The sequence below is a fragment of the Trachemys scripta genome, chromosome 10, assembly GCF_013100865.1.
Source record: "Trachemys scripta elegans isolate TJP31775 chromosome 10, CAS_Tse_1.0, whole genome shotgun sequence".
NCBI classification, from domain to species: Eukaryota; Metazoa; Chordata; order Testudines; family Emydidae; genus Trachemys; species Trachemys scripta.
The window spans coordinates 15,194,321-15,209,861 of record NC_048307.1 but is presented as its reverse complement, the minus strand read 5'-3'; the positions used below and the strand labels follow the sequence as shown (position 1 = coordinate 15,209,861).

Below are 15,541 nucleotides of genomic sequence, written 5' to 3'. Positions count from 1 at the left end.
GAGTCTGGAGACCTGTGTGCTAGCACGGCCCTGCCACAGGCTTTGGACAAGGTTCTACTAAAGTCAATTAATATTTGTGCGGTGTATTGAGTTCCTAGGAGGCTATAGAGTTTTCATGTTATACAAATGCAAAATATTATTTAAATTATACTTTCTTCACTGTACCCTGTCCATGTACCCATATAATCACATATTACTTTTTTGTATATAACCATTACGCCTATTAAAATCTCGGAGGTGGCTGAAAACAATAACTTCAGATTAATCTGTAGCAGCATTAACTCTAAGTACATATTATTTGCTAATAACTCCACATGAAAATAATGCTCATGGACATGCTGTTTTCACATGTAATTGCAGTATACAAAAAAGATCAGTAGAAATGCAAATTATTTCAGTCCCGTTAGCCACTGTTAATAAGAATTTGCTTTATTTGTTTATATGAGAGTGAATTTAGTACTCATAAAAAGGTAAGAGATAGTTATGGAGCATGCAGGTTGGTGTTGTGCAAGATCCCTGCACGGCACTACCTTCCACAACGCGTGGGCCTTCAGCAGATCGCACATAAGTGTGATGGTTTTACCAGGTGTATGAACAGAGGTTTAAAGACCATCAAATTAATTTTCATTTGACAAAACTTAGACCCTGGCCACCTTTTCCCCCCCGCTTCTCAGAGAGAAATGAATAATTCATTTATAGTTAGTTAAAGTGCAAGAAAAATAAGAAATCTTTGCAGATTTATTTTGTGCATCTCACTGAAACTTAAATATCATGCAAAGTATGAAAACTACACATAGTATATTTAAAGTTACTGCATGAAAATCTGTATAAGATAAACTACATATATACTAACTGATCATTTATAAATTATTTGGGACTGTTCCTCCTTTCACTGGATGCAGTGGAAGTATAACTCGGCCCATGAAGAAAACACATTTTAAGCACAAAGGGGCAGAGTTAAGGCTGGCCTTTCAAATGTATTTGAAAATTTTGATATTTTTCATCCTCTAATTAATCAAAATCAAGTGAATGGATTTCACTAAAATGTTAAAACAAGTCATCTTGATGGTGATGCCAAGGATAGAAAACTCTACCCCCAAAGATGAATGTTTTGGAAAATTACAAGTGTGTGAAAACAAGGGGATTACAGATTGGAGATGGTTTTGCAAAACTGAGCCACAGTAGTTACTAGCAGCAACTCGTACTAGAACAGTACAAAAGGAGTATTTTCTGCTCTATATATAGAAAATTCAAATCTGAGTAGTTTAATGGTTTTTCAATTCAGGTGGTAGTTGTAAAAACATACAACGACCCAGCAGAATGATTTACAAATGAAAATCAAAAAGATTGATTTCCACTTGGCAGACAAAGTGAGCTGCTGTTCAGAAACTGTTCTGCTCTAAGGAATCTACAGACTTCCATTGTCTGTTTGGATATTTTCCTCAATGCATCTGACACCTAGGCACATACACAATTTTATAACACAGATAATTGTTGTTAAATAGAAATATTGAACGTCAGCAAACCTGGACAAAGGGGAGAAGCGTGTCCAAGATCAAGGACACTTCACTGAAAACACCAGTACCTTCTTATCAAAAGCAGGGGACTGTTAGAACAAATGCATCTGCTAATCGTAACTGAGATGACATCATATGAGAAGAAAGACAGTCTTTTTGAGGGAGCCAGGTCTCAACCTAATATTTAGTTTCATAGAAGCCAATTGGAAACTATTGTACACTACAGAGCATGAGCAATTCCCTGTAGGATACTACTTATTAAGCAGGCAGCCACACTCTGCATTAGAAACTTCAGCTAAACAGTCTTCAGACACAGCCATTCTGGAGGTGACAAAGGCTTGGATCACTGGCAACCATCATGTACCGCTCTCTATTGTGCTAGTTAAGAATGCCTCTGCTCAGACCTATTCTAAAAAAGTAAAAGCTCATTTGTTTACTGTATTTTTGCTATTAACCAATTATCACGACTAGATTTAGAACTGAACTTGATTTAATATAGTACCGTCTATACTCCATCTATATACTAAAGCACTTTACTAGAAAGCAATTAAATACTTGGAGTGCATCAACTGGACAGGCAAATATACCATATATATACACTCCATCACAGCTCAGTCTTGGAATGAACTTCACCGAGAAAGGGAATGTGAGCAAAGACCACAATCTTATCACAGCACTTTGCATTTCCATAGCACCTTCCATTTGAAGAGCTAGAACACTATGCAAATATTAATGGATTAAGCTTTCCAACAACTATACAATAAATACTCCTTTATCTCATGGATAGGAACACCAAGAAACAGAGGTGGTATGAGTTAACCAATGTCACACAGGAAGCGAACTCAGATTTTCTGAGTCCAAGCTCTGCACTTTAACTTTTTTTTTTTTTTTTTTTAAAAGGGTTTTATGAGATCTTTAATATTCACCTGGCCAGTCACCAAAAGTGGCAAAATTAAGGCCTCATATAAAAGAAGTTTATAGAAATACAGAATACAGTACTGCATTATATTAGCTCACTGTATGGTTAGCATTTGATATGATCCCAAGCTTTGGTATAGGATTAGACTCCATGATGTTCTGGCTTAAAAGCTAGAATGTTACCAACTGAACTGTACTGACAGTGCTATGACAATATTTATTCAGATTTAAATAGATATACCTAAAGAACTACCTATCCTGGACTCTAAGTACACTTACCATCCGCTAAATATATATTACAAAACCATTAGAGAATCTGAGCAGCAGCAGACCTCCCCTGGCTACATGCAACCACCAGGCAACAGCAAGTCATTACAAAACAAATCAATATCTCACTACATTGTCAAATTACAAAAAAAGCACTCCCAAAAAATATCTGCTCAAAAAGTAAGACTTTGTAGTGTGCCCTAAAGGCCAACAATTTGGGCTTTTTTGAACTGGCATGTATGCATAAAGAATTAATTCCTAAATTGAAGAAAGCACTTTCAGAAACTTCCCCTCTTCTATATCAAAGGAACTCCAGTTCAAGTACTTGTATAACTTATTTATATTGCTATAATGTATACGCTACAAGAAATCTGTGCAAAGTATATGTGCTGTTAAAAAAAAAAAAAAACACACACATATCCATACCTCTGGCTCTATGTGCCTTGGAAAGAGGGATGTTGTGAGATATTTGTATAAAATTCTCATATCATCTTGTTCTAAACCACTCCTGGAATATGAGAGGAAAAAAAGTTAAAATGTAGATCACAAAGCAGGAAAAACAATTTCTCTAATGGCCTTACTTCATGGCCAACATCTTTCTAACCAAGAGCTGGACAGGCCGCAATTTAGAGCCTTCTGGGAGAATTAACTCAGTTCTCTTTTATGATAACACACCAATTTCTTTTGTACAGACAGTCCCAGTGTATGTTTAATTTTTAATAGAATGCTCATTCCCCTACAATACTAACAACATATCCAGGTTAACAAAGAGATAAAATCATGAGCTATAAAAAGGCTTTTCCTAATTTATGAATCCATATTTGATTTCACAAGCAAATTATGTGCAGTAAATACTGGAATCTAGACAAATATAGGAAGACTATGAAATAATAGTTTATAAATTATTTCTCATCTAAACATTGTGCACATTCTCTCCTCACTTCTTAAGAGCCTTTGAATAGGAGCACCTTGCCTCGCTACTCCTAAGTGAGATAGTATGCCAAAAGCAGCAGTGCCATGTCAACAAACACCGTAAAATCAAACACAGCTGAAGAGGAGTTGTCCGTTTTAAATTACATTGATGCAGCAAACTCCATAAACTTCTTTGTTTCTGCTAAAAAAGCAATCTGTTGTAATATTTTCTACAAATGAAGTCAGGATGGATCAAAAGTAGTTTTGATTAGCTGAAAATGTACTGTTGTTCAATATTACTTTTTGGTTGTACAGAACTTGCCTGTAAAATCAAATATGGATTCGTAAATTGTCTTTAGTTTTAAAAAGTACTTTTAAAAGCTGCTCATTGTTGTTAATGATGTGAATAATTACCAAGAACCCTAATGATTAATAAGATTCATTAAAAATTAATTCAGACATTATGGTAATATCTTGTTCAGACTAGGTCCTTTTCCCTGTTATACGTTTCACTTTTGATATGAAACTTATCAGTTTCAAATCTTCAGCAATTATTAAATTAGTATATTGGTTCACACTATTACAAAGAAACCATCCATTAGAAATCGATAGCCAGCTCTGTTGTTTGTAACACACACATCACATTAAGAGCATGTGGCCAAATTTTGCTCTGATTTACAACTCCACAGAAGTCAGAAGGGTTCTACAAATTGTGAGTCAGCACAGAATATGGCCCCACGCAGTTTAACATGATGTGTGTATTTGTGTCAAATACTAATGTCAGATTATCACATTTATGAGGGTTATGCATTACTTCTCAAACCTTTCCTTCCCTTCATTTAAAACTCCTATTATTCATAGCGTTTCCCCTCAGCCATGTTATTAGGGTTGCCAGGCATCCAGTTTTCAACCAGAACACCCGATTGTAAAGGGACCCTGGTGGTTTTGGTCAGCATAGCTGACGGGGCTGCTAAAAGTCCAGTTTGCTGAAGCGTCTGGCTCCGCGCAGCCCTGAAAGTGGCTGGCATGTCCCTCTGGCTCCTAGGTGCAGGGGTGGCCAGGGAAACTCTGAGCGCTGCCCCTGCCTGCGGTGCAGGTGCCGCCCTGAGCACCATCTCTGCAGCTCCCATTGCCTGGGAACCGTGGCCAATGGGAGCTGTAGGGACGGCACCTGCGGGCAGCACACAAAGCCCCCTGGTCCTGGCCGCTCCTGCGCCTAGGAGCCAGGGGGACATGCCGGCCACTTCCAGGAACCACCTGAGGTAAGCGCCATCCGGAGCCTGCACCCCACACCCCCTCCTGCACTCCAACCGTTGACCGAGCCCTGAGACCCCTCCCACATCCAAACTCCCTCCTAGAGCCCAACTCTCTCCTGCACCCCAACCCCCTGCCCTGAGCTCCCTCCCACACTTTGAACCCCTCAGCTCCAACCCGGAGCCCCCTCCTGCACCCCACACCGCTCATCCCCAGCCCCACCCCAGAGCCCACATGCCCAGCCAGAGCCCTCACCGCCCCCACACACACACCCCAATCCCTGCTCCAGCCCAAGCCCCCTCCCACACCCTGAACCCCTCATTTCTGGCCCCACCCCAGAGCCTGCACCCTCAGTCCAGAGACAGTACCCCCTCCCACACCCCAACCCCTGCCCCAGCCCAGCACCCCCTGCCACACTCTGAACCCCTCAGCCCCATTCCCCATTCCCTCCAGCACCCTAAACCCTTGCCCCAGCCTGGTGAAAAATAGTGAGCAAGGGTGGGGGAGAGTGAGCGATGGAGGGAGAGGGATGGAGTGAGCAGGGGCAGGGCCCCAAAGAAGGGGCCCCAGAAAAGGGGCAGGGGCGTGGCCTCGGGGAAGGGGCAGGGCAAGGGTGTTCAGTTTTCTGCAATCAGAAAGTTGGCAACCCTCCATGTTATGTGCTTAAGGTTTCTGCATTAGTGAACTATGCAACATCTGTTTCAACTGCAATCAACAACATCCTAACTGCAGACTCTGACTTTAAGGTAACAGAGCAAAAATTCTCTGGTGTTGACCACCATCACCTCCCATTGATTCAGCCACTCAACTGGACCAGGTCCCAGGATTTAAGCCCATCATTACTGATTGAGATCATTATGGCTTAGATGAAATGTCTATAAGGTACTGTTAAAAGGGATGACGCATTGTTTATACATTGTGTGTGAATGCAAGTCGTAACTGGACATTCCAACCTACAAGAAAGATCCTTTTTTTTCCAGGAAAGATTGCCTGGGCCTTAAATATTTAAGAAAAAAAGGAAAGCCATTCAAAATATTAATTCCATGTCTCTTCACTTCTCAAGTGTAATCTCCAGCATCCTTAAAGCAACTCATCTTCTCTTTGTTGTTGACACTCAAACTGTGCACTGTGACATTCTTGACAAGTGAATACATGCAAATATCTAACCATCACTGATTTTTTTTTAAATCATCTTTAAGACTTGTGTAGTTTTCTTGGAGAAAAAAGAAAATATGCCTACAAAGTTACACATTGAGCTTGAACTGTGTTAAAACTGTGTCTCTGTCTCAATAATTCTGTAGAAAACATTGCTTGAGAAGTAAAAACTTATTTGTCCTTTCCAAATATTTTCACACAGTTTGAGTTATTGCCACAGTTTTTATTCTCCAGATCACTTTGTAAATGAAAGATCTTTCCATGGGTGGCCAGCTCTTCCAATTTCAATGTGCATGTTTCTCACAATGGAAACTATCCATAACTATTAGGAAAGGCTGTATACTCAACTGTTCTATATTCATAGATTCTAAGACCAGAAGGGATCACTGTAATCGCCTAGCACAATAGCACCGGCCACAGAATTTCCCCAAAATAATTCCTAGAGCTGTTCTTTTAGAAAAACATCCAATTTTGATTTTAAAATTGTCAGTGATGGAGAATCCACCATGAATCTTTGTAAACTGTTCCAACGATTAATTACTCTCACCATTAAAAATGTATGCCTTATTTCCAATCTGAATTTGTTTAGCTTCAGTTTCCAGAGACTGGATTGTGTTCTATCTGTCTCGGCTGGACTGAAGAGCCCATTATTAAATATTTGCTCCCCATGTAGATACTAATAAACTAATCAAGTCACCTGTTACCTTCTCTTTGTTAAACTAACCAGGCTGAGCTCCTTGAGTCTATCACTGTAAGGCATATCTTTTAATTCTTTAATCATTCTTGTGGTTCTTCTCTGAACCCTCTCCACTTTATCAATATCCTTCTTGAATTGTGTACCTCAGAACTGGACACTGTATTCCAGCAGCAGACACACTAGTGTCAAATACAGAGGTAAAATAACCTCTCTACACCTACTCAAGATTCCCCTGTTTATGCATCCCAGCTTCCATTAGCTCTTTTGGCCACAACATCACACTGGGAGCTCGTATTCAGCTGATTTTACCTTCCACAACCCTCAAATCTTTTTCAGAGTCACTGCTTCCTGGGATAGAGTTCTCCATCGTGTAAGTATGACTTACATTCTTTGTTCCCAGATGTATACATTTACATTTAGCTGTATTAAAATGCATATTGTTTGCTTGCACCCAGTTTACCAAGCAATCTAGATTGCTTTCGGTCAGTGACCTGTCCTCTTCATTATTTATCACTCCCCCATATGTGGAGAATCTAGTTTCATTTATCTCTAGCAATCTTAGTTCTATCTTTTCCCACAACATGAAAGGTCTGCCTTACAGAAGCTCCTTGGAGGCAGAGACAGTCTTTTTGGCGTGTGTCTGTATAGCATCTAGCACAATGGGGTCCTGAGCCATGATGAGGACTCCTAGGCATCCTACGAAAATACTACTACTACTAAATACAGTAATGTTATTTATTTTAAGATGCATGTTATTTTCCCCCCCTTACACCCGTTAGTCTGATACCTACCAGATGAGCTGATCATTGTAGAGAAAGGCAGTGTATTTGACTATGTTCAGGCTTTCCTCCATCCTATTAATAAATGATTGGATTTTCAAATAAGTCATTTTATCCAATGGAAAGAAGCTGATTCCACAAAAAACATCCAGCAGGTCACATGACTGTAAATGCAGTGTTTGCAAGTACTAAAGGAACAAATATAAAGGAAAGGAGCGTAGTTAATGGTTTTCTGAATATTTAAAAGGTAATAAAGCCTTTAAAATTAACATTTCAACTTAACCTTTTCCGCATTTATTTTTGAGCGCTTTTGTTCTGTACCAAATCCTTAAGTGACAGCCTATATATCATACTGCATGTTGACACAATTATTTGTGATGTTAGTTCACAAATCCATTTTGGGGGCACGGAGAAAATAGAGCCTAGCTAAATCTCATTTATACACATTCAATATGATCAATGATAACTAGAATCATTAGCGAGGAGCAAAGATGTGCATAATGTTTTGCAGACAAATAAAAAGACAGGTTCACTGCCTCAAAGAGCCAATAATCTAAGGCTCCAATCCTGTAAGTTGTTCTATGTAGATCACCCCTGTACCAATGTGTGGGCCCCAATTACTTCAATTAGGTTCTGTGAAGGGGACCATCTACTTTGAACAACTTGTGCAAACTGAAATTTAAGTACCTGACCTTGAAAAGCATCAGCAACATTTTTCCTCTTTTTGCTTAAAAAAAATCCTAAAGGAATTGAAACCCTAATGTGCTGTCCACTGCAACTCCTCTACGGTATAAACATAAAAGAAACGTGCTGGAGTAAGACATATGGAAGGCTCAGAACAACTTTATTTACTGTAAGTGTTTTTGCAAATGTGCAAAAATATTGGAAGAGCTTGGTGTTGACTGAATCTCCACTTCTTTCTCCTAGTTGTGTTGTATGCAGGTCATACATTACAATAATGGGTTATGATATAAACCATGCAGAAATAATGGCATGCCAAGACTTGACAAGAAATGGTTGGTTACCTTTTAAACACTATATGCACTTTTGTTTCAGCATTTCTATTATGTATATTATTAAACAGACAAAGTAGGGTGTAATGGTGCTGATACAAGATCACATGAAGAAACCAAATTAAGATTGTTCAGGGTACATCAGAAAAGCCAGTGAACAGTGATACTAAGATAGCATGGAACCAGAGAGCATCCAACAGTACAACCAACTGCCCTACCAACAAGCCACCAACATATGCCACATTAGTAGCTGAATGGATTTGATGACAGTTATGTGCCCATGATGAACTATCCCACAATGCACTTAAAACATGTTATATATTGAAGTTGTTTTATTCTTTGAATTTCTGTGGTATTAAAACAATATGTAACTGCATACAAAATGTCATACTTACAGGAGTGCTTGGGATATGGCACATTACATTTATCACAAGAGAAAACATACTGACTGTTCTAGTCGGCGTTAAAAATTGGGTACACAGCTAAAAGTTACACAGCAGTGCTCCATTAATTCACAAGAAACAAAAGATTATATGATCCTAAAAGTTATTTCACTATCCTTATATTTCTTTTAGTTATTGATATTCAGAAGTACTATTTAGGGAAACCCTGCAGCATACACATGATGTTCTATATCACATCTAATGCTGTATTATATGAAATCCGAAGAACTAAACTATAAACATTGAAGTTGAAAAATCAAATACACAAAGGTAGGGGATGCAAGAGTTATAGTTATACATAGGCCCCCTCTCTCCATCCATGTGTTAAGATAGCCCGGCCCAGCATCATGTAAGAAGTCTGTGGCAGAGCCAAACTGAATACTGCTCTCCTTAGTCCTGGTCCAGTGCCTTAAACTGAAGGGAACAGTCTGTCTCTTCTCTCCCACATTTTTTAAAAGTACTCTGAAAACAAAAATCCCATCAGTGAAATTCCATCACTGCGTGGATTATCAGCAAGGTTGGAGCTAGAGAACTAACTGGTAACAGTAGCATGGTGTTCTTTTCAACCTGGGGATTTGAGACACACTTCGCCACTGTCGGACAAAACTAAATGGATGTGATTTGTCAAAGGCTTTGTAATTATGTCTTGCAAATAACTCCATTAAGAAAACGTTCAATCATACTTGATTATTAGATTAAGGTTTTAACAGTTTTCTAAACATGGATATTAAGACGATTTTATCTGTAACCGAAGATCATCCTATTCTAATCCATCGAGCTATCACTCTGTTTATTCAAATCCCTTCTAAAGACTCTTCCATGATGCATGCAAGACAATAATAATATGAAACAAAACATTTTTCAAACATTCCTAGTCATTCAGTCTAGTCTTCCCATTGTTGAGAGACAGACACACACACACACTATGTAAGCTCTTCCGTGCAGGCACTTGTACATTTTGTTTCCTCTTCAGTATCAAACACATTGTCTGTACTCTAATAATAAACAGTAAGAACTTACCCGATGGAAGAATTTCTCTAATCTCTCTTTTAGAACCCTTACACCTCCATCTTCTATGGCTTTAAGGAATGTACCATTAAAAAGCTAATAGGTTAAAAAAAAAAAAAAAAAAGCAATATTAGTTGGGCAACTATGTAAATCATAACTTGATTAAAATCAGAAAAACAAGAACTAAACTGCTACCCACATAATTCCCGTTTCCTAATTCCATACAAACTAACTGACCTAGATGATGTGTAGCTTTGGCAGATTTGGGATAACCACCTGTCAATCAAGATCTGTAACTATGTGAAGGAATTAATTTAAGTTTTCACAGAAATTGGGAATCGTTTTACTACTCCTATTACAGTGAACTCAAGAACAGCACTGAGGACTACAAAAGCACTCTGTTATATCCTCCCCACTGCCACTACAGCATCTTCAGGAAGAAATGGACAGTATGGATCAGACTGGCACCCCATAAGGAGTAATTTGTTCATGCTCAGATAGTAGGGTGCAGAGGGTGGTCTATCTCCCTCTCTCAAAGGATAATCTTGTTATAAATCTATTACCCTTACCTTGTACATGCTATAGCACTGCTGTAGGACTGAACTGTAAACCTTGTCCTGTAAAACAGCCAATAATAGGTCGTTATTACAAGAATAGGCACAGCTCCAAATATTATGATTGACCTACAAATGTCATGCACATTCTTTTAACTACCACATGTAAGCCAGAATATAGAAAGACTAGAACATCTGTTACACAAATCGAAAACAAAAACTAGCAGTTACTGGCTACTGCTGAAAAAAGTAACTATAGACAGTACACCTATGAAGTATTTTCTCAGTATACACATGAATTATTTTCTATTCCTCTTTCCTTGTTAAATGTAAACCTAACAGTATTACAATTATTAAACCATAACATGTACTGAAAAAAGAATATGACTAAAGTAACAACTTATAACTGTGATAAGGACTGGGCACTAGCTGGTCATTAGTGAAGAGTAGTTAGTTCCAAATCAGCTTCCCCCTCACTCTTCATAGGAGTTCAGGGCAGGTGAGGACTTAGAGTAAGGGAGGACTCCATACCTAGTCACCAGACTGGGTTTTTAATTTGTTTTCTGGCAAGAGGAGTAAGACTAGTTTGTTTTGTTGGAATGATTTCTTTAAGAACACAATGAGGAATAAAAACTTTAAAGAACACAGGAAGCCTGAACAAACATTTTTTTAAATTATTCCATCTGGCCAATTACTCTGCCTGCTTACAGTTAAAGAGAATTGATGACATTGCAATGCTGAAATGAAGCCTCCTGGCAGACATTATATGTTTGATTTTCCAACAAAGATGATCAATAATAGTCTTAGGATCATAACAGAAGCTGCTCTAGTTAAATTTAGTAAGGAAGATTTCTTTATAATCTCTTCAAATTAAATCAATGTTGGATCATTAATTGTATTGGCCTGTTCCTTGAAATTTCAATAGATCTCTCCGTTTTTGTTATTTTTAATGACATTTCATTTCATTCCATAATTTCACTGCTGTTCTTATTGGATATTTTTTCCTATATCTTTGTCTCTTTCTTCCCTCTTAGAGTTTGTTGCAAAATGCTCTGTTCAACTTTATTTCCAGTTTGCAGTCATATTCTTAAATCAGTTCTACAACAGCCAAAAGTTATAGATATAAGCTGAACTAAAAGAAATCGCTAGCTATATTTTTTAAAACAATTACAACGAAAATATTTAATTAGAAAAGTAAAGGCAAATTAGAAAGAATAACTGAACATTACCAGTAACTCTTCTTCTTGATACTCAATGACTGGTTTTCCATCTTTGTGGTATTTTTCTATTACGGGATTCCGTACTACCTAGAAAGTGGAACAAACTGGCATCAGGCAATGCAGAATGTATTTAGCAATTTTTAACATTTTAGGAAGGTATATATCATGCATATAAATACCATGACCATCCAGAAATTTTCTTCAGGTTCATTGAAGAACTGTCTATTCTTCTGAGTATGCAAAGATTTTGCGGGTTTTGATGGACTAAAGGTCCTGGAAAAATAATATATTTGGAACAAAATTTTAGCAAACATACAATTTGTTATACTGTAATAAACTATGCAAACAGTAACACTTTACTACCTTGTGAACTGTACTATAGCTTCACATAATCCAACATTTCTAATTTTTTCATTCTTTTCTACTTCATTTGGGTGATAAAAGAGAATCTTTTTTTCCTCCTAAAATTTGAAATAAGAATAAAGATGATTAAATTTTAAACAGAATAGCAGAGATCCAAAATAATGTAATTTTTCAAAATTTACTGAACAGAGTTTAAAAACTGCCTTATAACCAAATAGGCTTATATAATAAAAAATAAAACTAATATACTAAAAAATAAAACTAATATACAGCACATTAACAAGGCCTGCCATCAAAAATGATCTCGAAGTTCTTTACAAATGCAGTACGGGACACAAGTATCACTTCATTTTCCTTTGGAATTTAGCTGAAGTGAAATGCAGCTGTATAGCTGTGCACAGGAACACCACGTATTTAAGCCAGGAAGTCAAAAATAAGTTTGCTCCTCAATGTGTATATTTAACTCGCACATACAATGAGAAGAAAATAGACCCCTTCAAATATTAACGTTTGCCTTGTTTCTCAAAAGAAAGCTTTTTATTTTTCTCAATATCTATCCAAGAATTCAGGTACATTACAAAAGTTAAGCACACTTATTTTAAATGGTTAGCCTCAGGATTCAGCAGAATTTATACACAGAAAACGAGTACTATGATGTTACCCAGGAAGATAGGTAGATAGACTATAATGTATCAGATGGCTGTTTTCAAGATAGTATGTCATCTGGTATTTATCTGTGATAGCTTGGCAGATCAGTGTTCCATTACTATTGCTAGTTAACTTAACTAGCTTCATCTAGCTGCTCAAATGCTTAGTATGTATATTTACATGTTGATATCAATTTGACTCACTCAGAAGAAGTGCATAACAACAGTGTTTAACAGATACCTTTCCCAAAAACAGAAAGGATTCATCATGTGCATACCTACTCTCAGGGATGTTGGTTAATGAGTTAATGTTTACAAAGCACTTTGTAAATAAAATGTGCTCTATAAACATTTAGCATTATTGTATGCACCTGGAACATCTAAACAGATGAAAGACTTCTGAAGGATCTTTTTAAAACCCTAAAATTCTAAAGCCCTGATCCTGCAAACTCAGGTGCTCAGAACAACTTCTATCCCATGGATCCCAACTCACTTCTCTGCATATGCATTTTACGTTGGGAAATGTTGTGAGTTTTTTTCACAACTACTTTTCCACCAGTCTTTCTTTTAACCTTGTTGCTGCAGGAATTTAATAGGCCAAGCAGCCCTGTTTCTAAATGCTAAAGTTTTAGCTATAGGTATACCCTCATCTTAAAATCATACTTTTTTGCTGAATATTTTAATGTATTCTTAGAGTAAATACCTAAGATAACTGTAGCTGCATTTTCCTCTATTTTTCAGTTTACTTTATGCTTTGAAACAATACTTTGTGTCTAGTTAGTTTCACTGCTGCATCTGCTTAGTCAGTTTCAGTTTCCCCCTTCTTTTGTGTGGGACTTTTACAGGGCAACAAAAAAGAGAAAAATAATTTAAAAAAACAGAAGTATGTCATTGTAAAACCACAAATATTGGTAAGGTGATTCAAGGACAGTTGTAATACTGGAAACTTTTAGCTCATACTTTTAAGCTGAAAGCGTCCCTTTATAGCTTGAGAGGCAGGGAAGAACAACCCTTCTCCATGGGTGCGCTATACATAACGATATTACTACAGGACATTTTGTTGTCCAGTGTCTAGGAAAAAATAGAATGGCTGGAGCAGAAGCCCGACAGCTGCTTTGCGTTAGCCTGTCAGACAGTGCAAACATGAGAGTCAGAAAGTCCCGGTGGGGCAGCAGCATCCCAAGGCAACATCACTGGTGTTTCACGGGGGTCCCAGAACTGCGCAAAGTGGGGCCCGGAATCACCACGTGAATGTTGGAAAGATGAGGGAACAATGGGTGAGGGACCTTCCCGGGAACTCCTCCGCCCCTCAGACAGACACACAGATGTGGCCCACTCCTCTCCCCTCAGACAAAACCTCTGTGGCCCCCCGGCCTCTGGTGAAGAGGAACAGACCCCCCCACACACACACACGCTCCCTTGCAGCGACAGACCCCTCCCCCACGAGGCAGACACAGCACCCCCTCCCCCGCCAGCCAGGCACACACCGAGCCCAGGCTGCCCCACGTACCTCTCCCTCTCTGGGCCCCAGCTTGGGGTTGTAGATGAAGAAGCTAAGCAGGGCTGGAGCGAGCTGCTTCTCCTGCCCGGCTCCCCCCGCCGCAGCCGCCGCCATACTGGGCCTGAAGCGAGAGAGTCTGGGGCTGGCAGCCGCCACACACCATCGGGGAGCAGCCGGGGGCCCTCAGCCGGCACCGACCCCAACCTCCCGCGGCACTTCCGCCTTCCCCCTGCCCCGGAAGGGAACGGCGCCGACCCGGATCCGCTCTATCTGCGCCCGCGGGCGGCACGGGCGGGAGGAGCCGGGCCGGGCCGACCCTCTCAGAGCTCCGCTGCCCCCACCGCGCTGAGGGCACTTGCCGGAGGCCTCCCCGTTCCTGCCCCCTCCGCAACAGCCGGCCCGGGGCTCCTCAGTGGGGACCCCCCCCCAGTCCCCGCGGAAACCGAGCATCTTGTAGGGCCCCTGCGAGGGAGGATCCCCAGAGGCCCCCGGGGAGCTGAAGGCGGCCGCGGGGCAGGCCCCGTTTCCAAGGGCAGCTCAGCAGAAGCCGGAGGGTCCCAGGGGCTCCTGTTGTCTGTTCCTTTGGCTTTGAAGAAGCCCCGGGGGAGGAAACGCGGAAAGCCCGAGCGGAGCTGCCTCCCGCCCAGGAAGAGGAGCGTTGCTGTCTCGAAGCACTTGGGGGGCGCTCGGGCACGACAGAGCTGGGGGCTGGCTAAGTACCGAGCTGGGGTGGGGTACACCGCGATGGGGGGCGCTCGCCCTAGCGCTCCCCGGGCGGTCTCGTTTGCCGCATGCAGTTGTGCTCCTCTTGAAAAGCGGCATTGCCGGGAAGAGCGAGTCTCTCTCTCTCTCTGTGGCTTTGGTTATGGGTAAGGGGTGTTCAGGTGGGGGACTGGCCTGAGCAGCGCCGCTGAATAGTGTGGTAGTGGGATGGTGATCCTCTCTGGGTGAGCATTTCTTTATGACGCTTGCAGGGATTTTGACGTGCTTTGTGTGGACTAAGGAAGTTGAAAAGTATCTAGAGCTGCAGGGTCGGGTGGCTCAAGTCTGGTTAAGCTTTGATAAAGCTAGAGGGTGAAATCTTGGTCCCAATGAAGTCAATGGGAGTTTTGACATTATTTAGCAGGACCAGGATGTCATGAACTTGAACATTTGAAAAAGGTCTTTGTGGTTTATTCCTCCTCCTCTTTTAATTATTTATTATTTGTATTCTGGGAGTGGCCAAAGGCCCCTATTAAGACCACTGAGCTCCACACTAGATGTACAGGTAGACACGGTCCCTGTCCCAGACAG

The 15,541-nt window shown here is 40.2% G+C and overlaps 1 protein-coding gene across 1 annotated transcript in view; it reads right to left on the bottom strand.

The window, feature by feature from the left end:
• CCZ1 (CCZ1 homolog, vacuolar protein trafficking and biogenesis associated) overlaps nt 1-14,504 on the bottom strand; it is a 30,835-nt gene extending 16,331 nt beyond the window's left edge. Inside the window, exons 1-8 of the mRNA XM_034783958.1 lie at nt 14,258-14,504; nt 12,101-12,198; nt 11,917-12,010; nt 11,747-11,824; nt 10,533-10,580; nt 9,976-10,059; nt 7,512-7,687; nt 3,129-3,210 (exon numbers count right to left, since the gene is read on the bottom strand). Coding sequence (XP_034639849.1) covers nt 3,129-3,210; nt 7,512-7,687; nt 9,976-10,059; nt 10,533-10,580; nt 11,747-11,824; nt 11,917-12,010; nt 12,101-12,198; nt 14,258-14,362 — 765 coding nt within the window. The 5' untranslated portion in view covers nt 14,363-14,504. The remainder of the gene's footprint in view (nt 1-3,128; nt 3,211-7,511; nt 7,688-9,975; nt 10,060-10,532; nt 10,581-11,746; nt 11,825-11,916; nt 12,011-12,100; nt 12,199-14,257) is intronic.
• Between the last annotated feature and the right edge of the window lie 1,037 nt (nt 14,505-15,541).